Consider the following 27,193-nt stretch of genomic DNA (forward strand, 5'->3'; position numbering starts at 1 on the left):
GAATATAAGGGTGTCACAATGTTGTAAAGTTACACATAATACCCTCATTCACAATTTTGATGTACTTGCTTCCCACTTCTACATCATGATGTTTTATAGGGAAATGTTGTAGTTTTAACTATTATACATTAATTCGACAAATATATATGTATTTTAGATACATATTTAATATTAAAATTATGATAACCTTATAAATCACCTACACAATATGTTGTTAAAGGTTGATCCAGTCGGCCTCTCGTCATGTTTCAGGTGTATGACCTTTGTTTGAGGCCCTAAGAGGTCAGATTATCTAACATCCAACAAACACACTGAATCATGAATAACATTAGCAGTCTAAAATACACACTGTGGTAACATGTAATGTATAGCCTATCATCCATTGCACTTGCACACTGTACCTACTCTCTATTTAAGTATGTGTACATGACAATGCTATACATAACAACCCACTTTATTTATATAAGTCATTATTTGTATATACATAGTATGTCACCCTTGGCTAAAACATTGATATATAACATTATCTGCCAATGATGCCACCTCTGTCCAGGGTACTGAACTAATAGGACCCCCATGGTGAGGTAGCTGTCCGAGGTAGTAAAAGGCAGTGTCATAGCATGTACTAGTGTTACCTAAACCAAGACCAAGTCATGCGACCAACACTGTGTTAAGAGGTCGAGCTCAAGATCAAGACTGTAAGGGAATAAAGCCGAGTCACAGCCAAGACCAGAGCATGTCCCACACTGCATGACATAGTTACAATAAGATGTGGAACATGTAAGCTTTTTAAATTGATATAAAATAATCCAAATGCATTGCAGAGTTAAATGTTATGGGTTGAAATTTCCCTGTTTTCTATAAGGAATCATATAAAAATGTAATTTCATACCATAACACTGAAATTACCATCATCCAAGGTTTTTAAACTTCTAGTGCAATTGATTAGATTAGGTGTATTTTAATCAAGTTATCACTAAACTGGTTATTTGTGTTGCATATTCAATGATATTTTGGAAAGTTGACAATAAGTCCAGTCTAGTTAAATCATTTTATCTATAAAGAATTAGAAAACAACAGGAGTTCACCCAAAGTGCTTTACAGTGGATCAAGACAGTTTGGATGCTGCTACAACAGTACAGACTACGGGTAGGCTATGCATGCTTAAATGAGTATTGCAATAACAATAAATTATACATAATGTAATAAAACAACTCGTATAACAACTATAATGATTTAATTCGAAACAAAGGTTTACATACAAGGTTTTTTCTGCATTAAATATACTGTTGCCAAACAAGTAACACCAACCTTGTGCTTCAATAATTAACCTGCCGCTGAATGAATTATTGAAATATGCGCGTCAATCAGCTGCCGTCAGTCGGAAAAAAAACATACCAGGGGCTGCTGTGTGTGACCAATAGGAAGACGTGATCCCGCCCTCGTGTGGAGTCTCAACCAATCAGAGCAGTACTTCCGCCATTTCCTGTTGTGGGCTCAGAGTTGGGCAGAGCATTCCTCTGGTCCAGAATGTGAATTAAACAACACTGCAGGAATGTGCACGAAAGACTTTACTTTTCCTCTACACAGGTGTAGCTCATGACACAGCTTCATATGTAAGTAACTGTTAAGTAATTTTAAACCTGTAACTGTTAGCTGAATGCTAACCGCAGCCTAATGTAAACAGCTTACAGCCGACTTTGCGGCATACGACTCCATATCAGCTTTCTGTGTTATTATGCTGCATAGCGTGCTGTAACTCCCTCTGTTGTTATTTAACGGGAGGTTTGAATGTGTCCTAGCATGGGCCTCGGAGACGGCAGGTATCGGCTGTTGCACCTGATGCCATGACACGTCTGTTGATATTCCCTTGACAACCGCGGATCGGATAGCCGAACAATATTCAGGTAGGTTCTCAATGTTTCTGATCCTGGATATACTGTAGCTTGTGTACTTTCAGCTCCATGCAGGTTCATTAAGTTTATTCTAGAAACCTGCAGCCTATAATAAAACTATGATAGGCTAAGATATTTTTATTTCTTTAAAGCCGCTAGTTCCGTTAATTTATAATTTAAAATAAAGTTAAAGCGACTGTTTTTGATCACATAACTGTACATTTAGTTTGAGTTAACCAAATAAAGGCCTGTTTGAATGTGTAGCAGTGACAGTCAATACTGTAGCGGATTAGTATCAGTCGATAAAGCAAGAGTTCCGTACTTCCGGTCAGAAATTTCAAATTAAAACTCCACTGCCTCTTTTCGTGGTCACTTGAGAACACATCAAATTTTATCTCATGACTTGACTGAGAAGAAGTAAGAATTACCTTAAAATGTTAGGGAATATTTAAGGTATACTTAATCTGAAGATTTAAGTCAAAACTAAGGGAATTGTTCTCTGTTAATTCTCTGTTTATGTGACCACTAACTTCTAAAATAACATACTTCAACTTCTCTGAACATTTGTAAACAAATATTAAATATTTCAAATATTATGATCACTAATAATGACTAATTTACTTTTTATATAATCTAGTATTTCAAATTTAAATTCAAAACAAAACTACCGCAAAATCAAGCTTCTTGGAATACACCTGAGACTTAATCTTTCTAAAAAAACTATCCCAACTGCAAAAATCTGCAAGCAATTATATATTTTGGTTGTAAACAAATCGTAATTTTACATTATCTGACCACAACTCAGTAGCTTTATTTGTTTACGACACAAAAAGTGGCAAAAAAGTTATTTAACTACTTGAATCATTATGCAGATATGAATGTAGTGGAATTACATGTAGTTTATTACCTCCCAACACTGCTCTTTAAGTACACAAAGTCATAAAGAGAATACCAGCAAGCTTGGAAAGATGAGTGCACTCTTGCTGTCTCTGCTCAGGGGCCATCATGCCCATCACGCTGCTGTGGGCCGTGGACGTGTACGGCAGGGTGTACAGCCTCTCCACAGCCGGCCAGCGCTGGGAGCGAGCAGACGACATGCTGCTGGAGCTGAAGCGTGTCACTGCGGGGAAGGGGCGCTGCTGGGGCATCGGCTGCGACCACCATGTTTACCTCAACATGATGCCCAGTGAGACCTCCATCCGCTACCGGGAGGAGACCTACGAAAACCAGGTCTGTCTGAGCTGTTTGTCGACACACTCACAATGTTGATGCTGTATGCTGTTTATGCTGAAGTCGCTGTGTGTGCGTGTGCGTTTCAGAGGTGGAACCCAGTTGACAGCTTCACCGACACGCTGCTGCCCACTGACCGCTGGCCGTGGAGCGACGTGACTGGGATGAATCCTCAGCCGCTCCACAGCTTTCAGCTGCCCTCCCGCAGCTGGGAGTGGGAGGGAGACTGGTATGTGGATCAGACCTGTGGAGGAGAACCCAGCCAGACTGGGGTAAGAAACAACACGTCCTTTTTTTATATTTCTCTTTTTTATTTTAACTAATAAAATACAAGATTTGTTATCACTCTCATTAACAAGGTTCATGTTTCTCTGTAGGGTTGGGAGTATGCAGTCGATTTTCCAGCCAACTTCTCCCCTGACAAGAAGTGGAACTCGTGTGTTCGTCGCAGGCGCTGGATCCGCTACAGGAGATACATAGCACAAGGCAGCTGGGCCAAGGTTTGGACACTTTTTAAATACACAAGTTTTGTATAAAATTCTGTGAGTTTCATCAAATACTATCAGCGTAGGAAAGTTGAGCACAGGTCAGACGATTCAAGTGGAGTCACTTTCTTTCTGCAGATCCCCTTGGACAACCCCAGGAAGCTCCCGCTCCCGCTCTGTGACATCAGCTGCGGTGGTTGGGAGATGAGTGACCAGTCTGGAAGGTACCCCTACCTGTGGGGCGTGTCCCAGCAAGGACAGGTCAGCCTGTTGGACACACACTCATCATGTGTCAAAGGTTTTAGAGCATGTGAAGTGCACACAGCTGTCTCTCAATATCCCAAAATGGGGCTTATTTAAAAACAGTTACATGATCAAAAAAAAGTCAAGAACACTGATTTACACAAATGTTTGATTATACAAAATAAATCCTGCAAATTTGGATCACAGTCAGACACTGTACCAACAGGCCGATATTCTGCTGTAAGTGTAGTTCACTTTTAGTTTTTGGCCACAAGAGGGCAGCATGACCTCATGTAATTTATGGAGTTACATTTATGGGTCCTCTCAAGCAAATTAAATCCTGTGTGACTTGGAGTACTCGATGTATATTGTTTGGAACGCGACAAAAATTATGGTTTAATTATTGGATGATTTATGAACTTTACAGGTCTGGCACTGGAATGTACTCATATATACATAATATATTCTTTTTGTAATTGATGTTTCATTTTAGGCCAATGAATATGTTATGTGTTGTCCCATCCAGTCCAGTTCATTCATTTGTCTTTACCCTGCAGGTGTGGTTCAGGGAGGGCATCCACCCTCGGGTCCCAGAGGGCTCCAGCTGGGAGGAGGTGGAAGTGCCCAAAGAGGTGGCTCAGTTATCGGCCGGCCCCGGAGACCTGCTGTGGGCTTTACTCTGGGATGGGAACCTGCTGGTTCGGACGGGCCTCACCCTGGACAGCCCGACTGGTGAGTGATTATTGCAGTTCACATTAACACCTCTTAAATTTACAATTAACAATTTATTCTTTATTCTTGTTCTTAGAGGTTGAGTTTATTTTTAAGCTTGATTTTTTGCTTTAAAAGTCCTAATTTGTCTGTGTCACAGCGTTATAATATATGAGGTAACTGTGAACCGTAAACGGGATTTTAATTGTATCCTAAAAGCAAGTTTCATAGAGAAGACCAGTAGATCCATACATCTCTATAAAGCAAAACTAACACATAGCAAAAACTACCACTGTATTGCTGACAGCTTGATAAGATGAGGTCCTGACTTTGCGTAGTGTCAGTGAACACAACATTATCTTCCATCAGGCACGTCGTGGGTTGAGGTGGAATCGCCCGTAAAGGAGGTAGAAGCTCTCCATGTGGCTGTGGGAGTCAGTGTGGTCTGGGTGGTCACTAAAGACTACAAGGTGATAAACACTCCTCACATGTGTGTGTACAGCTGCTGTTCATTGTGGTGCTGACAGATCTGTACATGTGTGTGTATGTGTTTGAAGGTTTGGTTCAGGCGCGGTGTGAACTCCCACAACCCCTGCGGCTCCGGCTGGATCAGCATCGGAGGGGAGATGATGATGGTGGATGTCGGACTCAATGACCAGGTTTAAAGATTCCTACTGATCATCATTACGCCTTTTTTCTGTTGAACATTGTAGTAATTTACCTCATTAGGGTGTGAGTCTAATGTGAAACAAATACTGCTATTTTTAGTGATAAGATAAAAAACAATACAGCATAAAATCGCAATATTTTATTGCTCCACAGATGCCAAGTATTGATCTTTTATTATATATATTATTAAGGTAATAATCTCGAAGATTTTCATTTAAATAAATGTCTGTTAAGTCTCCATCTATCACCGAATGAGGTAACACAATGGTGACTGAGCCTATGGCCCACTGATGAAAGCCTTTGCATTTGCAGTATCACGTAAGCGCCTCCCAGTTAGTGACGCGTTTTCCATCACCCAGCAGTGGTTGGTCGTAAAAAAGTGTTGCAGTAAACAGTAATCTACTATGGCTGAACAAACAAAGAAAAGATGGATGACTACAGATACAACTTCAACAAGAAGTGAAAATCCAAAGAAAAAGAAACAAACTCGACGCTCAGATGAAGCAAACAGTCTGAAAAGGAAAGCGACCGTCAGCGAGGAAAATCAAGAGTTACAACCGGAGCCAACTGTGGACGTCACACATGCAGCACTGTCTGGATATCTGGGAAGTGTGCTCCCGCAATTACCGTTTATCGCCACAGGTGCCACCAAAGAGAACGAAACTGAGATCTTTCAGATTATAACTTTAAGGTAAAATAGCAAATAAAAATTAAATGTTTTTTAATGAAGTCAGCGGGATTTGCAGGAAGTTTGTTGAAACAGGTCTGGAGACAACGTTAACTAATACACACCCCCACCCCACGTTCATCGCTGCTTGTTTCAATTAAACTCTAATGTGCTTTCAAACCCCTCCTATTTACTTGCATTACTTTTGAGTTAGCTTGATAATGGCATATTGCTGCAATAAAAAGTGATTTAATGAGAAAAACAGACTGAAAATGTCATCTTAGTGGAAGTTTTCTTTAGGGGCCAAAATTTCAGTTGTAAATTTGTTCTAAAAATCAACACATTGCAAAAGATGTTGGTGCAATTAAGCATATCAAACTGTTTAGAATGGCAATAAAATTGTGAGTAAAGTATTGGGATAATATAACATATAAGTAAAGACAACATTTAAACACACATTAAAAGGATACAGAGGATATAGTAGATTCTGTGCTTTATTAGATTTTATAAGAATATTATTTTTTGTTCCTTTTAAACGTCACTGTTGCCTGTGTCCACCCAGCCAGCCTCTCGCCGCTTCGCCTCAGACCGAGTCACTACGGCCTCAACTTTGGCTCTGGTTTCAGGATAATCCAGAGCAGGGCCTCTTCGCTCTGTATCTCACTGCTGAGGACTTTGCTAGCACTGCAAACTCACATCTCACACCTCCTCCCCTTCCGTGTCTCACCCCTGCCCCCCGCCTCTCTTCCTGTAGCCTCCCGTCCTGTCCTGTAACACGAGTACAGCCAGACGTTCCAGCCAATGTCCCAGCAGTAGCCCCTCAGGCCCAGCCTTATATATCCCCAGACTATATCCCTACTGGCCTGACATATGGGAGACTCCCTAATTAGAAGCTGGCCAAGGCGTCGTCATCATATCCCATATTTCATATTGCAGCGCTGTAATTATGGGTATGGCTTGTGTGAGGTGGCAGGCGCCAGTGTTACAGTATATGGCCTTATAAAGTAACAGTTGCCTGTGTCCTACTGAGGCCTCTGACACGTCTGTGACGACTGAGTACGAGTTTTACTTTGACATTTAGGAGAATTCTGACATTATTTTTTCTATATTATTCGTAAATTTTATGTAATTGCTCAATAAAGAAGTCTGACATGCAACAACAGGTGTGTGTGTGCATGTAGCTGCGATTGTGTCACCTTTGTTCTTCATTGTTTCCCTCTCTCTTGTTTCTGTCAGGTGTGGGCGGTAGGCGAGGATCGCGGCCTGTATTTCAGAATGGGCGTGACCCCGTCTGAACCGAGCGGGAGCGGCTGGATCCCTGTGTCTGCCCAGTGGGGGAACAGTAAAGAGGTTGTTCCGCCCAGGTCTGTATCAGTAATCCAGTTACATCTTATTGAGCATTGTTTGTCGTTTCAGTCTGTGGTTCTCATCTGGTCCAGCCACCACCTCCTTAATGAGAAATCACGACCCAAACAGTGTAATAGTCGAGCCAAATGACCAGCAGGTGGCACTGCACTAGAGGAAAACATTCTCTCTCTAATTAACTCAATTAGCAGCTTTTTTTCAACAGAAATATTTATAAATATAACTACTGTCCTTCTCATCAGGTTTAAAGAATGTAAATTTAACTGTAGCAGTGATTACCCAATCAGTGGATGCATGGAGTGTAAATAAACTACACTTCTACTGCACACATCAGAGGAAACCCTTGTCCTTCAAAATAAAAGCACAGCAGAGACTTTTTGCCACACCTTTTTTTTTTCTTAAAGCCCCCCTTCAGGTAAAATCCAGTGTTTAACCATGTAAACATCTCCATGTGGTGTTCTTCATGTGCTACAAGACATATCAGGGACAACATCAGCAGTCATCTCCACGGCTGGGCCTGTCTGCTTTTAAACTGCAGTGTACCAAGGACAGGCTGAACAACACGCTTTCAGATTGGCAGGATTGTGACATCACAAACCTAAGGAGCCAATCCCGTTAATGGGCGGGGTGACGCTATGCATATCATTATGTGTAACCTATGGCAACCGCTTACTACTAATAATGACTACATTTCAAGCTAGCTAAGTTTCAACAAGTTGCCACTGAACGATGGCAGAGACAAGTTTTGTTTTCGCGACGGAGGGGGCGGTTGGAAATATGCAGGGTGGACGGGGACAGATTCAGGAATCTTTAATAAGGGGGAAGGAGGAGATGCCTTGGGAGGATTTTTACTTTAAGGTGATTAAATGTATTTTGCAGAAAAAAACAAATGAGACACAATTTATTATTTCAAGCAGAGCATTTTATATGTCTTAAAACATGACTGGAGCTGCTCTTTAAGGCACACATCCAGCAGTTGTCTCTTTCAATGTATTCACTTAAAGTTGTGACTTACACAGATGACTTAATGTCTAAAAGGCAAGTAAACACCGGTGGTTAGTGAGAATCTGGAGTGACATAAGGCCATATTTTAATTGAAACTCATTAGACAAGAGCTATTGAAACATTAAAAGCACCATTAGCTCAGTGTGTGACACCATCAAAGCAAATATTAATTCTTACAAACTGTTGTCTAACAGAAGCTAATCAAATATTAAGTTTTACCTTTAAATATGTCCTTCCAGGTTTTCACTCTCTGTCGTCGGGAAATTGAATTATCAGTTTCAGTCGGGCCTGGTAGGTGGAGGATAAGTCCCGCCCCCTCAGACTTGGCAGGAAGAAGGATTTTGAGCACTTAAGTAATGAAACCAGCCACGTTCCTTTATCGTCCCTGCTCTGTCTGTGTGTCTTTTTTAGGAAAAAGTGTGAGTTTATCGGCCAGCTGACTGAAGCCTCACAGGGATCAGTTCTGAGCTGCACAGACTCTGACTCAGAGTTAGGCCCCACTGAGCCACAAAACAACACCAACAACACGCCGGCCCTGGAGGCGGCAGCCCCCTCTGTGGTCCCTTTAGGAGCAGCTGACACACCTTCACCTCGCCTGAACACAGATCACACTCCCTTAGCCTCCAGCCAGGACGCGCCCAAACCCTTCATCCCTGCCAGCGACAGCTTCATCAACAGCCTGGTGTCAGACCGCGACAAAACCTCCACGCCGCAACCGTCCATCGCAGAGGCACCGCAGGAGGAAGTGGAGGAGACGTGCCCGGCCCCCGTACTCCTCACCCCCGAGGCTGTGGGACATGACGTCCCCTGGATGAACGTGGATCTGGAGGGGGCGGAAGCGGCTCGCAGCGCACACGCAGCGGGGCTGTTATCGGGCGATGGCGGTGCTGCTGCCACATACACCCTGGGGACCCTGGAGACATCGCAGGGTGTTGGAGAGGAGGACGGGCCGGTGTGGACCTGGATGTCTGGTGGAGGCTGTGATGTGGACGCTGAATCACAGATCAGCTGGCTCAGTCCCTCAGGTATATAAACAACCAGTATGCAATGATTTTAAGAATCTACAATTGAGTTTTTTCTGTCTGTCTTTGTGTGTCGTTTCAATGTCTACACTGTGTGTATGGGTTTTACATCCATAGAGACACACTATATGTGCCATCTCTATACCTGTCTGTCTGTCTAAACTTGTCTGTCTCTCTGTCAGGGCCTCTCACCAGCTCCCTGTCACTGACTCCGGTCCAGTCAGCAGCCTGGAGCGAGCAGCAGCAGCAGCAGGAACACAGAGAGGAGATCAGCAAGAAGCCGCTGGAGAGGAGCAACGTAAGACAGCTTGTGTTTGACACTTCTATCGCTTGCGTCTATCTGTGTCTACGTGTGGTCACTCCTGTGTCCCTCCCCAGTCGGTGTGGGTGCGTAAAGGTTCGCTGCGTTGGTGGAGAGACTGGAAGCCTCAGCGCTGGGTGGACGTGGGTGTTGCTCTCGAGCAGTCCACGAAACCTGACGGCAGGAAGGACAGCATCTTCTTCGTCTACTACACACAGTATGATGAGAAAAAGGTTTGTTTTTCCGTTAAGTTGTTGAGTTCTTATATATTTAACACTTTGTACTCACGGTTGTCTGTTTTTCCTCTTCAGTACCTTCATGTGTTCATAAATGAAGTGACAGCGCTGGTTCCGGTGCTCAGGGACTGCCACTACGCCTTTGCTGTGTACACGGCCCAAAGGACCAAACAGAGGTGGCCTCTGGTGCTGGCAGCACAAACAGAGAGGGACATGAATGACTGGGTAACATTAACCCACATTTGTTATCATTTACATTATCAATATTAATGTTCATGAGCTAAAGCCGGTTGCTGATCACATTCCCTGTCGTGTGTGTTTAGCTGAGCCTGTTGTCTGACTGCTGCTGTGAGTGTCGAGGGATCACAGGTCCCCCGTCCAGACAGGCCCTGTGGTCCACGACCTCAAAGGGAGACATCATGGTTCACGAGCCGTCCTTCTCCCTGGAGGCCTCTTCACAGACACCAGCCTGTGACCTCATGTGAGACTGACACCAAACAGTCGTCTCTGTCTGCTTTATCTGTTGTCATACTGGTGGTCTTCATCAGCTGTCTACATTGTCTTCATGTCGCTAACATGCTAACTTACTGGAAGTGATTTTGTGCCGCTCTCTCTTTCACTTTTCCTGTGTGATTCTGCACGCTAACAATGGGTGGCTAACGCCGGGTGCTTCTGCTGTGCGGTGCTGCAGGTTCTGGCGGCAGGTCCCGGGTCACCTGCGCCTCGTAGAGTCTAACAGTCTGGGGCTGGTGTGGGGCATCGGGTGGGACGGCACCGCCTGGGTCTACAGCGGGCGCTTTGGGCAGCAGCCCACCGCGGGTAATCACGCCCCTGTGGACACTTATTTTCAGATGTCATCAAGAGAGTCAATGCACTTTCTTCTTGCTAACAGCTTGTATTTTTGTGTGCATTTGCCAAAGCATGGTTCAAGACTCACCTGTTGCAGCTTTAAACACACTCTTTGATGCACACAAATATATAACCATTTACCTGCTAGCATCACATTTTGTCCATGTTTGTGTTCGCTGCAGGAGATGTGTTTGAGATGCACCAGCAGACCGACGTCAGGAGTGTTCATGTGTACGAGAATCAAAGATGGAACCCTATGACAGGATATACAGACAAGTAGGAACGTCTCTTACACCGTTTATTAACTAACAGGGTGGTTAATTAAATCTCACGTGGCTGTCTCTGACTTCTCTTTTAACACAAACTTTTTGTTCTTTGCTCCAGAGGACTTCCTACAGACCGCCCCATGTGGAGCGATGAGATCGGCCTGAAGGAGTGCACCAAAGGCAACACACACCCGCCCTCCCCTCAGTGGTCCTGGGTAGGTGGGATCAATTCAAAAATCCTCCTGCGTGCAAACAGATTATAGTTCCTGTTTTATTATCAGCTTATTTTCCAACATGTGTTTTAGGTGTCAGAGTGGGCGGTGGGCTACAACGTTCCTGGGGGGACAGACAAGGAAGGCTGGCAGTACGCTGCAGACTTCCCTGTGTACGTTTTATTATTTGGGGTGTTTTCTAAAAATAAAAAACCTACATTGTAAGAAAGAGAGGCTAACATTTGTCTCTCTTCCTGCAGGACATTTCATGGCCATAAAACCATGAAAGACTTTGTCAGGCGCAGAAGATGGACCAGGTGACTGAACACACACACGCTCCCACATTTCTCCTGTTTGTTACTCGCAATTCATCCTTGAAAGTAATCACATGTTGTGCACACAGGAAGTGTAAGATCACACTGAGAGGTCCGTGGCTGCAGGTCCCTCCCATCCCTCTGACTGACATCTCTGTGATGCCGTGCCTGGCGCAGAGCAGGATGGAGCAGGTCCCCGTCTGGGCCCTCAGTGACAAAGGAGACGTCCTGTGTCGGCTCGGAGTCAGCCCCCAAAACCCAGCGGTGAGGGAAAAACTAACTCTGATTTCTCCTGTAGAGCTACTGAATATTCTTAAACCAAAATATGTGAATGCACCGGATGTAACCAGACGAAAGGGGAGGAGCTAAACCACCTTAATAGCTAGGCAGACATTTTTATATTTGATGAGGTTTCAAAACTAACTGTTTTTAACACATTGAATAAAGACAACCCTTAACAGAACATCCGTCAGCTTGATTGCAAACTCTTCTGCAGTTCTACCATGAGTGAAAATCGCCTGCGTACATTCAAATCCTCCAGATCATTCCTACCTCTAGTTTCATTGTTATTCCTTCAAATTGTTTGCATACATCTCCTCTCTGCACACATCTTCTCTCTAACGCCCGCATGTGTTATTTAACAGGGCAGCTCCTGGCTGCACGTGGGCACAGATCAGCCCTTTAAGTCCATCTCCATCGGCGGAGCCAACCAGGTGTGGGCCATCGCCAAGGACGGAGCTGTGTTCTACAGAGGATCCGTTTCCCCGCAAAACCCTGCAGGTCTGTTTACGATGTGAAACCCAGCTGATGTATTATGTATCGTATCTGCAGGACAAAATGTCTCAATGTTTAAACAGAAATCTGTAAAGCTTCAACATGAAACGCATAAAAGCCGATGAAGTTTTTATAATTTGGTGTATTTCTGCCCTGAGCATGTACTCAAAGTCCCAGCTCTCTTGTCCCTCTGCAGGAGAATGCTGGTACCACATCCCGTCCCCCCTCAGGCAGACACTCAGACAGCTGTCAGTAGGGAGGACCTCTGTCTTTGCTGTGGATGAAAACAGTAAGTAACCTTCCTTTTTTTAATGTATTAGAACCAAAGAGCCTTTAAAACTGTCCTGACTAAAATACAATAACCCCTTTTTGTCCTCGTGTAGGTAACATGTGGTACAGACAGGGCCTCACCCCCAGCTACCCTCAGGGCTCCGCCTGGGAGCTCATCTCTAACAACGTCACCAAAGTTTCTGTGGGACCGCTGGACCAGGTCAGTAATACCACAGCCTCCATTCTGTCGAGGAGACAGTCATCTGTTTCTGATGTAAACCATGAATGTCTCTGCGCTGTCGTCCTCTCCAGGTGTGGACCATAGCAGACGGAGTTCCAGGTTTCACTTCTGAGACTCCTGGAGCCGTCTGCCACAGGCTGGGGGTGGGACCTATGCAGCCCAAGGGCCAGTCCTGGGACTATGGTATAGGGGTGAGTCCATCAGTATGTACACCTTCACCAATTCAGACAAATGGAACTAAAGGAAAAAAGAACGTTTTATGTTTTCATATCTTTATAAAACATAAACAGCACATCTATCCAACATGTTTGCTGCGTATTCTCTTCAGAGTGGTCAGGGGGGCTGGAGCCTATCCCAGCTGTCAATGGGCGAGAGAATAGCATACATAACATACACAAGAAACACGTTTCAAATTTCCTAATGGAAATAAAACCCTCAAATGATTTGGTACTGTTGGAAAATAGCACATTTAAATAATTTATTTGCACATGTAACTGGTCGCAGTAATATCAGGAGCAGGTGGAATAAAAAGGGGACAGCTGAAGAAACTTCCAGTCAAGACTTCCTTTTACGCGTGCTGCATTGTTTACAGAAAAATAAACCGTTTTTTGGGGGGATTTACTTTAATTAACGGCTCTTAAGTTTGCAGAAATTTCAACATCATGATGCAGATTAGTAAAAAGTCAAACTGAAGCTTCGTCAGGTCTGTCCTCAAGAGGAGAAGAAACAACTTCTAAAATGCTCGTTTGTTGAACGGAGGTCGGATAGATCTTTTCTGATGCATTTGAGGAAGTCGGGAAATTTGAGCGTTGAACGACTTTTGTGACAGCATCAAGGGAATGTATCTCAAGTTGAATTTTAGGTCTAGATTGTTAGCTGTTAGCATGCAGATGTTTGTTTATAGAGATTAATAAGAAGGTAAATTATCGTCAGACGACCGCTGACTACGGCCCATTACTTTGCTCTCCACACGGACTGTTTTTCCTGCATACGCCGCAGCCTGCTGATACGTGATTGGTCAATATCACTCGGACTACAAGCGTAGTACAAATAGAAACCAGTTTTGTAATTTTAAATGTTGCTTAAATAGGAGTAAATAATGCATTTGTTTGGGACTATTTCCAGCAGAGGATTAATACACATTTGTAAGAGTGTGCGGCATTGATCTGTTGCAGTGAAGCTCTAAGGTTCTGAAACATGAGCTGTATGAGGGTTTGGTTACAGGGATATAACTTAACTCAATTGACTCTTTAGTATTCTGAACATTTCTTTTCATTTGGAGTCATTTCTGTGTGTCTGCCTTGCAGGGAGGCTGGGAGCACATCAGCGTGAGAGGAAACGCATCAGAAGCTCCTCGCGCCCCGCATCCTGCTCCTGCAGGACTCCCTCGCAGCCCGCTCCCCCCTCGGCCTCCTGCACAAGTAAACGGGAACGCTGTGGGTGTGTAGCATCCCCCCATCTCCTCCTCTTCCTTCCTTCTCCTCCTCCAGTCCTGTTTGTGCCTGGATCCAACATTCGTCTCCTCAGACCATTCCCACAGGCCCTTATCCCTTCTCGTAAAGGGAATGCACAATCGTACAAACCACTGAGTTTATACTGAATATTTCGGTTGGATTCGATCGATGGATGAATGTTACTCCCTGGCTTGTTTCCTGGGCAGAAGTCACGTCAGTATGCAGTGATGACAGAAGAGCATTTAAGGATCCGGATGTTTTATGGGATGTCAAATTAAAACGGAGTGCATGTGATTGCTCTTACCAGGCTTTGGCTACTGGGTGTTTTGGGATCTAGCAATAGCTTTTAATATTTAACACAACATCGTGTGAAACCTGAGCGGGTGGGACTTTGATAAAGGGCTAAGGCTTGGGTACCAAACTGACTTCAAACACACACTCCCACTGTAGCCTAAACTGTCTTTGTGTCTAGAATCTTGTTTGTTGTTGCCTGTCAGATATTTGCATGTGATTTTATTCATTTATTTATTTATTTATTTATTTATTTATCATGCATTTGTTGGTTTTGTTTCCTCATATGTTTTGGCCTGTTATACGTTTGAAATGCAGTGTTTTTTTTCGCCCATATTGCTTCGGCGAGACGTCCTATGATCAAACGTTTCCAAAAGGACCGGCACAATTTGAGATCTTCAGGAACGCTCTTCAAATAAAAGTGATTGCAGAGACACTGATGGAAAACTTCAGTCTGCATTACCAAATTATACCTCTCCATCCGCCTGCAATAAGGAAAGCTCTTCCTGTTCGTATTATACCCATCCACCATGATATGACCGTGACTGTTGAAGCTGCACAGCAGGTCTGAGTGTCACCAGGGCTCGACATTCATCCTACAAGGGCATTGAGATGTGAAATAAAAGTCTGAAAATATTTATCTTTGTGCTGACTTTATTTCATAAGATAATAATCGCCTGGTTTTGTCACGTTGTTATGACAATTAATGGACTGTAAGAATGAAATGGTTCAATGGTGACTCTGAATTACCTGTAGGTGGGAATGTGAGCGTGAAAGTCTGTCTGTGTCTCTGTGTCAGCCCTGTGATTGACTGGCGATCAGTCCAGGTGTAACCCCGCCTCTCGCCCAATGACATGACTGGGATTGGCTCTCGCCCTCCTATGACCCTGACCAGGATAAGCGGTATAGCTAATGGATGAATGGATGGAAGTTCTGCTCACTAAAGAAGGCTGTGTATTTAGAGTACTTAACACAATAGTTACAGTATTTGAAGACTCTTTAGAGTCTTTATCCTACTGACTGGAATAACAGCTGAACAGACAACACAAACTTTTAATGACTGTCGATCACATTTGTAGACAAACAGATGCAGATTTCCTTTCACATAATCCATCCATTATTCTGTTCAGGGTCGTGGGGGGCTGGAGTCCAGTCAGTCACAAATAGAGACAGACAACCTTTCACGCTCGCACTTTTGGACTGTGGGGGAACCCATACATGCACAGGGATAACATGCAAACTCCACACAGGAAGGCCCACTACGTCCAAACTGGGATTTGAACTCTGAACCTTTGAGTTGTGAGGCAACAGCGCTAACCACTGAACCGTCATGCAGCCTGCTTTCAGATAAAATGCAAGTTAACTTACTTTCCTAAAATGATAATTATCAACTTTTTGAACACAACTGGGGTTTTTTGCTAAAATGTTTCTTCTAGTAGTTTATTCTTTGGGTCTGGTTAATATTCATTGCTGGTTAAATATGTTGGTAGGATGAGGGATAAACGTGTGTTTATCTTTTATCGAATTTATTTGCAAGCGGAACACTGATAACTGGATGTGTAAGAACCAAGACTTCGTATGCTCCCAGTGTTTACGGGGACATTCATGGTCTGCTTGGATTTATTCTGGAGAAGCTTTGCTTCTGTGTTTCCTGTCCTGGACTGGTACACATCCCAGAACACCGTGGACAGGTCACAAGTATCTCTGCACCCAGAAAAATCTGTTATTATAAAAACATGGTGATATTTATAGTCAAATTTATCCAACATTATACAACAGTTAGTTCTGACCGAGTAATCTGATTGGACAAGAGGCTGTGTACACTGATCAAGCTGGTACCTCTGACTCACACAGCAGACTCTTATTCCACTGGTTGCTTTATGAATCAAATCAAACAGATAAATATACATCATACAAAGTAGCTGCTCTTATCTGTGGTAACCTGCAGACACACAGTGCAGGAGAATGTTTGGGTTGCTTGGCAACAGCAGTCCAGTTTCAGTGAAGTTGTGGAGCGAGTCGAGTTAGTGGAGCGAAAAACAATCTGTGCTATTGTTTGCTGCTTGTTTAACTGTTGCATAAAAGCAGTATCGCACTCGAGGTCATGATGTACTGAATATCATCGTGGCTGTGATTATGTGCGGCACTTGGCCGAATCACAGCCGTGATGATATTCAGTACATCCCTCCCTCTCATGTGATATTGCTTCAATACCTACCACAGGCGTTCTGACACCTTCCCAGATATGGCATTTGGCATAGCTATGAGCCTTTGTCTTTGTATCCAGGGGTCTTTCCTCACTGTGTGCAGCAAACACAGAGGCCGTAGAAGTTCATTTGCATTTATTTTCATATTAAACAGTGTAATTATAAACATTTCATTCAATTACACTAAGCATGATAAATAGGAAGTAAAAATATTTTTTAAAATCTACAAGTTTTAAGGACAGAATGAATTCACTCCTTTTGTGTCTTAATTTAACTGCTTGTAGCCGATGACGGTGATATGTTCCTCTGATCAACTCAGCTTTAAGTTACAAAATGAAACCTCATACCTAGTTACATCATTTCCCAATTTACAGACAGAAAAAATTAACATTTACATACATCAGTACAGTTCAACATTAAGTTACATTTCTCAAATGTGCAAGATTAAGCAAATGTATACTGTAGTCAAATAAAACAAGATCTCTTTAAATAAACGTTCAAGTTGAAGCACAGGCTGCTGGTTTTTAACATAGTCTAAGATACTGTACAGTGCCGTCTGTATGGGGCGGGGTGGACTTTATCTACTACAGGTGAAGTATAGTTGTTCATCAGCTTTAGGTGTTTGAGTCATTAGAAGGACAGAACCATACATTAACTGTATAACCTACAGTTCAGAGGACTGTTTTATAGCTGTACATGGAAACGTGGGTTGGAAGCGTCTCTACCTGTTTGCATTATGCTACACAAACCGATGATACACACATAACCCCAACACACCCTGTACAGCCACAGAGACGATGCACAGCCTGAAAATGATAATATACAATAATGAAATGCTTGAAGTTGCAACCAGACGAGGAGGAGAACGCCGTCTGAACAGGTTAATTAAGTTTGACACAAAGTAAAAAAAAAAGAAAAAAGGCAGACAAACTCTGTTCGTGACGCTGATAAAAGCAGCAGTGTTGTTTTGTTCTCGTAGTGTTTCTGTGAAGCTTTGAGTCCCTGCACATTCCTGAAGAAACGCTCGCCAGGTCTTCCTATGACGCAGATTTAAACTAATTAAATAAATCCATTGCACATTTGTTTACAAACAGCTTATTACATTTCTTCATTCTGATATTTAAAAATAAAATCTCCGACTTTTTTTTGTTTTTGTTTTTACACAATCTTTTACACAAAACGTGTGATTTGAAATTTTGTCGTGATGATAAATGGAGGAGTGCGGCTGTTTGTACAGCATCAACAGGCACTGTGATTAAACCCAGTGACAAAACCCTCAGAGCAACGTCCTGCACATTTCAGAGCACTCAACGAAGCATCACAACTTTCTTTCAAAGGACGAACATGATAACCCTTGCTGTAGATCACAAACCATTCTTACTAAGACGTCTCAAAAATATGAAACTACGTGCTGTGAATGTTCCCTTCATACATAAATAAAAGGAGCATACAGTGTGTCACCTCTGTAGATGAAGGATCCTTTGCATGGATGGCGCTTCCTAAATTGCAACCCTTCTTATTCAAACGCTGCTACAGAAGGTCGCCACGCGTTATCTTTCCCGTCATGACACGCAGACGTATACCCAACGATCGCGGTACCAAAAGATCCCTCCTGCAAAAAAAGGCAACCACTGAAATAATCGCACATGAAGGAGGAAAAGGAACAATGGAGGCTTGGATCATCATATGTCTGCTGAAGAGCTTATTCCTGTTTGGCTGTGGGGAGAAGGTCGCCAGTCCTGTGTGTATAATTCAAGAACATAAAAAGTCTTCTTCTTTCTTTTGTTTTTTTTTGGTGATGCAAAAGTCCTGGAAAAGGAGTGCACTTGGACACACAATGAAAAGAAGCAGCCAACACCTGGAATGCGCATGATGAGTCTTTAAAGCAAACATTTAGAAACATTTTTTTCTTTTTTTTTTTTCTTCCTAGTGGAATTGCACTGAACTGAATTCACACACACTGATGTAGCTGGAGAGGTGATGTGGCTCAGACCCCGGGACCGGGCCTGGTCGGTCTTATGTTGTCCGTTTACAGCCATTGTTCTCGTGGCCTTTCCCATGAAGGTAAAGAACTGTTCTGCCTGAGAGAAGCATCCGCAGTTTGACTCACAAACTGCGTCATCTGTCCTTGTTTAGCCGTTTCCCAAAAAGTGCGAGTAAAGGTTCGTTTTTCATTCGTGTGATAATAAATGGTCCTTTCTTTTATCACACTAGTCCTTCTCTCCGTCTTCACTGCTTCCTGAAGTAAACAAAAGAGGGGGAGAGAGTTAAAACGTGTGCACAAACAAGACCAATTCATTTTAGCATACGGTGCAATGTGCAAGTAATATCTGCTAAAAGAAGTAGCTTGGATTCCTTTATATAAAATATACAATTTAATAATGTTATCACGACACATTTGCACCAAGAAACACAAAAATACGATAAACACTGCTGTGAAAATGAGCAATCTTTAAAAGAGTAGTTTGATATGTTGGGAAATGTGCATATTTGCTTTGTTGGTGGGAAAACAATAAATAATTACTTCTTAATGTGTTCGATTAATACAAAGGTACAGCAAGTAGCCTAGCTTAGCTCATGATGACTTGGAAAGCCTGTCCAAAAGTAAAATAAATCAACTTCCAGCCTGAGGCCTGGGGCGACTCGATTACAGATATACGTCGATTGGTATAACACGCGTCGCATAAATCAAGAAGGCTGAGTTAAGCGCTGGAGCCCATTAAAGTTATGTGCGTGCAGAAACGGATCTCGTCACTCACTGCTGGCGGTCTCCTAAGGCGCCACGTTCTGGGGAGCGCCGGCTTGAGCCTCAAACATTTTGAATGAAGCCCAGGTACGATGTTAAATATAAGCCTAGCTGTCTCTCTGCTCGGCTCGTATTTACTGTCACTCTGCCGCTCCGTGTCTCATACTTGCTCGACCACTCACCAGATGCGCACTTCACGACACAAGTTACAACGAGAGGAGAGGAGAGATGCGTTCAGGTCCAGTTGGGACAAACTCAAACTCGATCTTTTAATAGAGGGAAGGGTAAGAAGTAAGCCTCTGTAGTACCTTCTCAATAGTTGCTGATTTATGTTTTGAAGCAGTACGTTCTGTAAATTAAATTACTTACTATTAAAGTAAATTACTTCAGTAAAAAAGTGAAAAAATAAATCATTCAGTGCAGCCCCATCCAGCTTCTCTGCAGCTCACTGATAAACATTTTAAAATAAAGTATATAAAAACTATTACAAGAAGATGCAAGACTTGAGATGCATGTATTATGACAGCACTGTCACTGTTTAATAGCTATGTAAAAGGAGGGTCTGCAACATAATTTGAAAAGTGGTTTAAGCATCAAGTAGAAAAACCTAAACCCCATATTTTATCTTACTATTTCCTGAAAAGACAAAATGTTACCCATTTAACTCTTAGCAAGAAAGCAAACACGTGGATTTCCCCAAATGTCAGCCTGTCTCTTTAAGCCTGACTAGGAACATCATACTGGTGTGGTGTGACTGCACGCTCGACTTGCCTCCTTGTTCGATGTCAGAGTCGGTGAGATGCGTGAGGGAGAAGCTGGCGATGCTGGCCGGTGAGATGGAGAAACGGGAGTAGTTTGAGGAGCTGGTCCAGCTGGGCTCGAGCACTGTGCTGGGCGGAGAGGTGAAGCGTGACGCTGCAGACGAAGACAACATCTTTGATACGGGTTCCTTATCTGACTTGGGCAGGAAGGCTGGCGTAGGGGAGGAGAAGTCGTCATCCCACTCAAAACCGCCACCTGTGGGGGTTTAATGAATCAGTCAGGACATGTAATGGCAAAAACAGCTTTCAGCATCTATGTACGTTCACCGGTTCTAGAAGTACCTTCTTCATCAGTGGAGCTCTCAGAGTTGGTGAAGCGGTTCAGGTAGCTGGAGGTGGACACTGGGCTGCTGAGTTCTGGTGCCTGACTGTTTGAGCCTGAGGAGTGGTCACCCAGTTCCTTGGTGGGGGTCTCCTAGAAGGGTCATTTAAAAAGAAGGGTCATTTAAAAGTGTGCTAGCTATACCAACAGTAGCTCTTACAAAAGAACGGTTTGTTCGCAGCAATTAATGCAAATGTAACCAGCCCCCCTCCCTTACAATTCTCCCTCATCAACACAACTTTTCCAGTCACTTAAGCATCCTCATGTATGCCTCCAGACTCACTTCCTTGTTATCAAACATAACCCTCTTAGGCCGACAACGTCCGATAAAACATCAGAGGGCTTCGTTTACTGTTTGCTTAACATATCTAATATATTTGGAACGCTGCATGCTGGAGACTTGTGTTTGCTGTGAAGCGATTAAAAAATCTGGTGTTTTAGGTACCAACAATCCCAGAGAAAGTCCTGAAGGGTCTGATAAAACAGCCAAATAGACAATGCTTTACCTGGTCAAACAGGTAGACAGTGACATCATCGAAGAAAGACACCGCTCTTCTGGAGTTATCTGCATTAGATCTTGCCGGTAACGGGGAAGAAGATGCCTCAATGTTCAACGTGGTGGGCTTTAACAAGCTCTTCAGGTTCTTCGCGCTGCTGTCGTCCGAGATGATAACCGGCACTGTGTGAACAGTGTCATCCTCGCTGTCTGAACTGGAGCTGTGGAGCTGGTATGCACGCATGTCGTCATCAGAGTCGTCGCTGTTCTCATCCTCCTCGTCCGCATCCACGCCGTCCTCCTGTCCGTCTAAACCCGAGCCATCCCGCCTGCCCAGGTATCGCCCCTCCATGTCCGGCTCCTTTATTTTATGCCCATCGCTCGCGTAGGTCCTGGTTAGTTTGGCATGAACTGCGTTTGATAGGGCAGCAGAAGGAGGTGGAGTTGAGGATTCCAGATCTTCTGATGGACCTGGTTCTTCAGGAGGTACGACGTCCTCCAACACCTCTGGCTTGTTTCCATCTCCATTCTGATCATTGACTGACTCTGTAGCCTCATTCTCATGTTTCTCTTTGATTTCTAAATCTGCCGGTGGTATTATGACTCCAACCTGAGGACCGGGTGTTTCTCCATTAGCCAGTGATTCAGACAATTCAGGAGACTCTTGCTTAGATGATAAATGATCTGTCTCCACAGTAACCTCCAGTGCTGGACCCTTTGTAGCCACGCTGGACGTGTCTGAGTTCCTTAGCCACGTTGCTTCACCAGAACCTCCTGCAGCTGTTTCTTCTGACTTCTTCTCAGGTTCTGATTCATTGTCTGAGAAGTAGGCAGAGTCTCTGTAGTTACTCCCCATTAGAGGTTCCTCAGCAGGAGCTGCGTGATCTGGCTGCTGGTCCTCACCGTGAGCATCCAGCACACCCTCGACTTCAGAGATGATGATCTCTGGTGGAACCAGATTTGCCGCAGATGGCGGCTCTTCTGTCTCCTCTTCTTCTTTGGCAACACTCAGGCCATTCTTCACAGGGGAATGGACATTAGGCTGAGAGTTCCACTCAGGAGACTCCAGGTTCTCCGTCTCATAGCCGCTGTCGGAGATTTTGTACGGAGGCTGGAGTTTGTGTTGGGCTATCTGAGCAGTTAGCTCTTCTCCTTGTTCACCGAGCCTGTGGATGTCAAGAGAGTCTAACGAGTCTGGTGTCTCCGCTGAGTTTTCTATAGTTGGTAGCGTGGTGGACATACTGTCTTCCAGCAGACTGTCCTGGCTGATCTGGTCCAAGGATGGCCCAGAGACCAACAGAGAGGACCTGACAAGAGGAGGCCCATTAGTGTCCATAAAGGATTCTTCATGGTCAGACAGAGTGGTTTCCAGCTCTATATCTGCATCCTCGATCAGCTCGCTCAGCAGGTCGTTACTCGTTAGGTCTTCACTGTGCCCGTTGTCTGTGTTCAATGCTTGGACTTGCAAAGTTTCGGGCGTGTTACTGTCCAACGGCTGACTATTATCTGTTGAGGTTCCAAGTTCTTCTTCAAGGCTGGGAATTTTGGCATCTGTGCACAATGAGTCTGTAGTGGCACTTTCAGAGAATGCAGGGGTGTGGTCGTCAGTGTGACTGATGAGAACCTCAAACCTCTCTGAGGTAGAATCAAACCCAGAGTCTAGACCTCTGTCTGAGGACTGCAGGAGGCCGAGGTCTTCGGTGGAAGAACTATTTCTAACTGGCAGCTGAATGCTTGTGTTATCTTCTGTGACCACTGTAATGAAAGGCACCAGTGTTTGATTTTCTACCAGAGACTGACAGGACTCCCCTAAGCTGGCATTTGGAGAGTCTGAAAGTTCCTGTTGTGAGGTTGTGCTACTTGCTGCAGGCTTTAAGTAAGAGTCTGGTATGGTCAAGCTGCCTAAACTGTCAAGGTTGTCCCAAGAACGCATTTTGAATGCTGTTTCCGGTTCGTGGGCTAATCCGGGTAAAAGAAAGTTCTCCTGTGGACTTGAGAAACGTGATCCGTCTTTCATCAGGTTCTGTTCTTTGAGAAACATAAAGTTTTCAGTGAGCTTTTCAGTGTTCAGAAGTCTTTTCACATCGATGCTTTTCTCTCCTTCCCCTTCCACAAAATCCACCAGGTGAGTGGCTTCTGAACTACCCCCTAAAAAAGAATCCCCATTGCTTTTATCCGTGTCCAGCACCTGGACTTCTAAAGATGCACCGTCATGGAAAGGGTTCCCATTGCGCTCTGGAAGCTCCATAAAACTCTGTCCCCAGGAGAGAGAGTCCTCTTGCTTTGAGCCACCTTCAGTGAAAATGTTGGTGTGGTACGGACTGTCATTTTCAAGAGACGACCAGATGTGGCTGTCTGGTAAATAGGAATCCTTGGAGTCAATACTTTGGTGAAAAAAATCAGCATCAGTACTAGACTCGTCCAGACGGACATCTTGCAGAACAACAAAGTCTTGCCGGCCTGTGCTAAAGTCCATGTGTTGCCCTCTGTTGCCGTCTCCCCCGACGGTGCTCTCCCCTTGTTCCTCTAGTTGTATATAATATTCATTCCCATTTGATGGCTTTTGTGCATCGAACACTGGTACAATCCCAGGAATTCCTGAAGTAGTGTTCCCACCCTCTGTGCTCGGTGCTCTGGCAACAGGATCAGGGAAATGGGCCTGGATGTCTTCACTGGAAACAGGGAAGAACATGCTGTGATAGTTCAGCGTTGTGTCCATGCCTGAACGTGCATGGTTGCCTTCATAGTGGTCGTGCTTGGCTGCCTCCCACACGTACTCAAAGCTGAGACCTTTGCTTGTTTCGGTGACAGTTAGGACTTCATCGATCTCCTGTCGCAGGGCGTCATCAGCGAACTGCTCTAAGATAGGGAAGGAGGAGTGGCTAACAGTGGTCTGGCGTGTGGAAGGGTTCGGCTTGAGAGTGTCCCAGCGTTGCTCGAAATCTTCTTCTATGTCCTTCTGGCCTTGCATGCGCAGGTAGGTAAGCAAACGGTGCACTTCCTCTGCCGTGGCCCGCTTGTCTGGAGACAGCCAGCAGAACTGCAGGACCTCGTACCTGCAGATATTTTCAGACAAGACACATCTTTAATAACTTTGATCACTTGAGACCTGACCAAGACATTCTTAGTTTGTATTATTTGAATTTTAATAGATGTGTTGGTAAGACTCACCATCTGTCAGAATAAGGAAGCTCCAGCTGTGGCTTAAAGAGTTTGACTTGTTGATCTTTGATCACATGATTGAGAACTTCCCGGTCAGACAGATGTGGGTACGGCTGAGCGGCATTCTCAAAGAGCTCCCACAAGGCGACCCCCAAGGCCCTACAGACAATCGAGGACAAAATAGTTGTTGGAATTTACTGCAGCACAAAGTTATACTGCACATTACCAGTTTAGAAAATGACCCTAACCTCTTGACCCTGTGTTGTAAAACTTCAGGTGAGTTGTAAAGGATATCCAAACCCACAGTAAGTTAATAATGTGATTCATGATCAGCCAAATTTTTGCTCTTTACAGGAGAAACATTTTGAATATATCCACATATTTTCCTTGAGGGGGGGGGGCTGGTTCTTGTAACTACAACTGCCTTACGTAACCTCTGTAATTTATGACCAGAAAGCATTTGAGCAATGAGTGGTGAAGCCAAGGAGGGGCTGAATAGATGGTACAGTGTGGAGAGGTGTTTAATAGTTTCTGGAAATAATCCAGTTTATTTGGGATTCACAAGCTCTGCAATCAGTAAAAAGGGGCTCGTTTTCTCAGCAATAAGCCGGAACCCTGACACGTCTTAAAACTAAGGACAGGGATGTTAAATTCAAAGTATTTACTTGTCGCCCCGGGGTGTCGGTTTAAGATATTCTTGGATTAGACTCCGGTCCACTCACAGGCGATATGATTTATGGGTTTTTAAAACTGTCCTCCAGTGTCCTCTTGTGTAGTGGAGAGCTGTAAACTGGTACCTACCACACATTGCTGGGCTTGGTCTGCTCCATAGTAATCACACCCCCATGGCGCTCGCCCACCAGCTCAGGAGCCAACCAGCGAAGGGGTGCAAACACGTCTTCCTCTGTGATGATGTAATCCTCCTGTTATAACACAGTTAATAAATACGTCACACACGGTATTTGCAACTTCTACAAACTGAAGCTCCAGGAAAGGCTGCAGGTTCTGTTGTGCAAACAGCAAAGCATTAAAAAGCACTCGGCCATAGGAGAAATATGGTTGTTTAACAGCTCTCACTGAGGCAGTGCACTCTGACTTCGCCTCTCCCTTTCTTTACAGAAATAGACTCAGTGTGTGACCTTATCTTATGAGTATTAAATTCAGACAGCCAAACTGACGGATCAGCAGTATTTAGGGAATGCAGCCGGCAGAAGTGCCTGGGGACATATGCAGTGTGTTAGGTTACAAAAGAGGACGATCTGAATTGTTCAGTGAAACATAGAATCGATCAAACGCAAACACCTGCACAGCCTCTGACAGGAGGGGTTTATATTCTGTCAGGTCATCTGGGGCTGGTTGTCAAAGATAGATGTTGATGTGACTTCAGAGTAACTTAAGTTCAGTAGTTGCACAACACGCAGTAGTTCTCAGCCATCTTAATAATAAGGCCCTGTGTCCACATAGCGCCTTTTTCTGAGCGGCTTTTTTCAGTTGTTCCCAATGAGGACTGAGCGTGTGCAGCCACCTTCTTTGTGCGGCCGCTCCGAGCGCTTCGTCTTAAAAATGTCTGAACTTTTAAGAAAAGCGCTGGTGTCGTCACCGCCGTTTTTTTGTCAGGCAACCAATCAGATGGGGCGCCACTCATCACCCTGGTTACCACCAAACATGGAGGAGCGACTCGTTTTGGCCGTTTCTGTCCACCCGGAGCTGCACGATGTGACAAACAAACCGAATCACAATAGAGAGCGAAAAGCCCATTTGTGGGAGCAGATCGGCGGGGCACTGAATGTTGCTGGTAAGTGTTGTGCTTTTATCGCCCTACGCGTTGTAAGCTTGCTGTTAGCTGTGTAGTAAGTTTAGCTTATAGTTGTCATAGAAACAAAACCCGCGTGCAGCGCTTCATCCCAGCGCCCTGCCAGCGTTGCTCTGCCAGAAAAAGGCGCTATGTGGACACGAGGCCTAATTTGTTGTATTTGGTAAATTAAGCAGCAACTCCTAAACCTTCATTCACATGCACCTTTTGGACGAATGTAACAATAAGATTTTTTTCAGGGCACAAATTAACACCGCTCTACAGTTTAAAAGTGTCACGTTTATTTAGCTGGTGTCTGTTCAGAAGCTGAAGTTTCTCTCTAAGTTTCAGCCGTTGATTTGGCTCATCAATGTAGAGCTGCAGCAGCGACTGGGAGAGCTCATGAAGGTAAAAAATGTACTTTTTAAGCTGCAGTTTAATGTACATTAAGCAGAAAAAATAAATAAAGTCAATTGCTTTTGAGGTCTTTAAAAACATTTGCATATTTCTTCACACCACAAACTATTAAACCTCTTTTTTCTCATCTCTTTGCGGCTCATCATTTTCTGAGGGTGGCTTACTTTTAACTCTGCGAGAGTTAAGGCACCCGAGTCTATTTGGTCTCTTTGTATCAGATAATATTTATAATAAATGCCTTGATGAGTGGCCTCAGGAACAAAAAGTTCATAAATTAAGCAAAACAAACATAAATGTTTAAACTGGTGATCCATCATGGGCTCCCAGTCTCCTCCACACATCCTTGTAAGCCAGCATAAATGTCTCTCTCGCTCCAGATGGCGCTCTTAACCTCGGTGGGAGTGGAGACGCAGTCAGGCTGCCTGTGCTGTATATCACTGGGCGGCTCGTGCCTTATTAACACGCTTAAAAGATCTTTTGTAAGCAGCAGCTGGTTTTGACGAGGATATGCAGCTCCGAACGGTCATGATGAAGACACTGATGCTTACTTTGTATCTGTAGGGTCCAATTCCATAGTCTCCCACTTTGACTGTGAGATCTGCAGTCAGGTAGCAGTTCCTCAGAGCCAGATCACTACGAGAGCAAAGAGAAAGACATCAGCTTAGGGACACATAGGGATGGACTGGGTACACGTTTACAATGACTTCACTTGAACAGCTAGAAGGCATTT

General features: G+C 44.1%; 2 protein-coding genes across 2 annotated transcripts in view; one reads left to right on the plus strand and one right to left on the minus strand.

Moving 5' to 3' along the window:
- Positions 1–1,528: 1,528 nt before the first annotated feature.
- Positions 1,529–15,124, plus strand: tecpr1b (tectonin beta-propeller repeat containing 1b). The gene is made up of 26 exons (XM_069674663.1): positions 1,529–1,616; positions 1,803–1,907; positions 2,893–3,125; positions 3,215–3,397; positions 3,503–3,625; positions 3,749–3,871; positions 4,411–4,585; positions 4,934–5,034; positions 5,122–5,223; positions 7,137–7,264; positions 8,682–9,295; positions 9,475–9,590; positions 9,671–9,826; positions 9,905–10,054; positions 10,153–10,310; positions 10,521–10,648; positions 10,861–10,954; positions 11,063–11,159; positions 11,250–11,329; positions 11,417–11,473; positions 11,560–11,734; positions 12,115–12,250; positions 12,441–12,533; positions 12,628–12,734; positions 12,827–12,946; positions 14,063–15,124. The coding sequence occupies exons 3-26, from the start codon at positions 2,901–2,903 to the stop codon at positions 14,201–14,203; spliced, it is 3,582 nt and encodes a 1,193-aa protein (XP_069530764.1). The 5' UTR covers positions 1,529–1,616; positions 1,803–1,907; positions 2,893–2,900; the 3' UTR covers positions 14,204–15,124.
- A 1,712-nt stretch (positions 15,125–16,836) lies between these two features.
- Positions 16,837–27,193, minus strand: part of lmtk2 (lemur tyrosine kinase 2) — a 28,062-nt gene continuing 17,705 nt past the window's right edge. Inside the window, exons 8-14 of the mRNA XM_069674368.1 lie at positions 27,012–27,096; positions 25,056–25,177; positions 24,264–24,413; positions 21,103–24,148; positions 20,557–20,689; positions 20,225–20,470; positions 16,837–18,946 (exon numbers count right to left, since the gene is read on the minus strand). Coding sequence (XP_069530469.1) covers positions 18,918–18,946; positions 20,225–20,470; positions 20,557–20,689; positions 21,103–24,148; positions 24,264–24,413; positions 25,056–25,177; positions 27,012–27,096 — 3,811 coding nt within the window. The 3' untranslated portion in view covers positions 16,837–18,917. The remainder of the gene's footprint in view (positions 18,947–20,224; positions 20,471–20,556; positions 20,690–21,102; positions 24,149–24,263; positions 24,414–25,055; positions 25,178–27,011; positions 27,097–27,193) is intronic.

This window comes from Semicossyphus pulcher, unplaced genomic scaffold, assembly GCF_022749685.1.
Source record: "Semicossyphus pulcher isolate SPU_LCO1_2020_fin unplaced genomic scaffold, fSemPul1.0.p SCAF_23, whole genome shotgun sequence".
In the NCBI taxonomy this organism is placed as follows: Eukaryota; Metazoa; Chordata; class Actinopteri; order Labriformes; family Labridae; genus Semicossyphus; species Semicossyphus pulcher.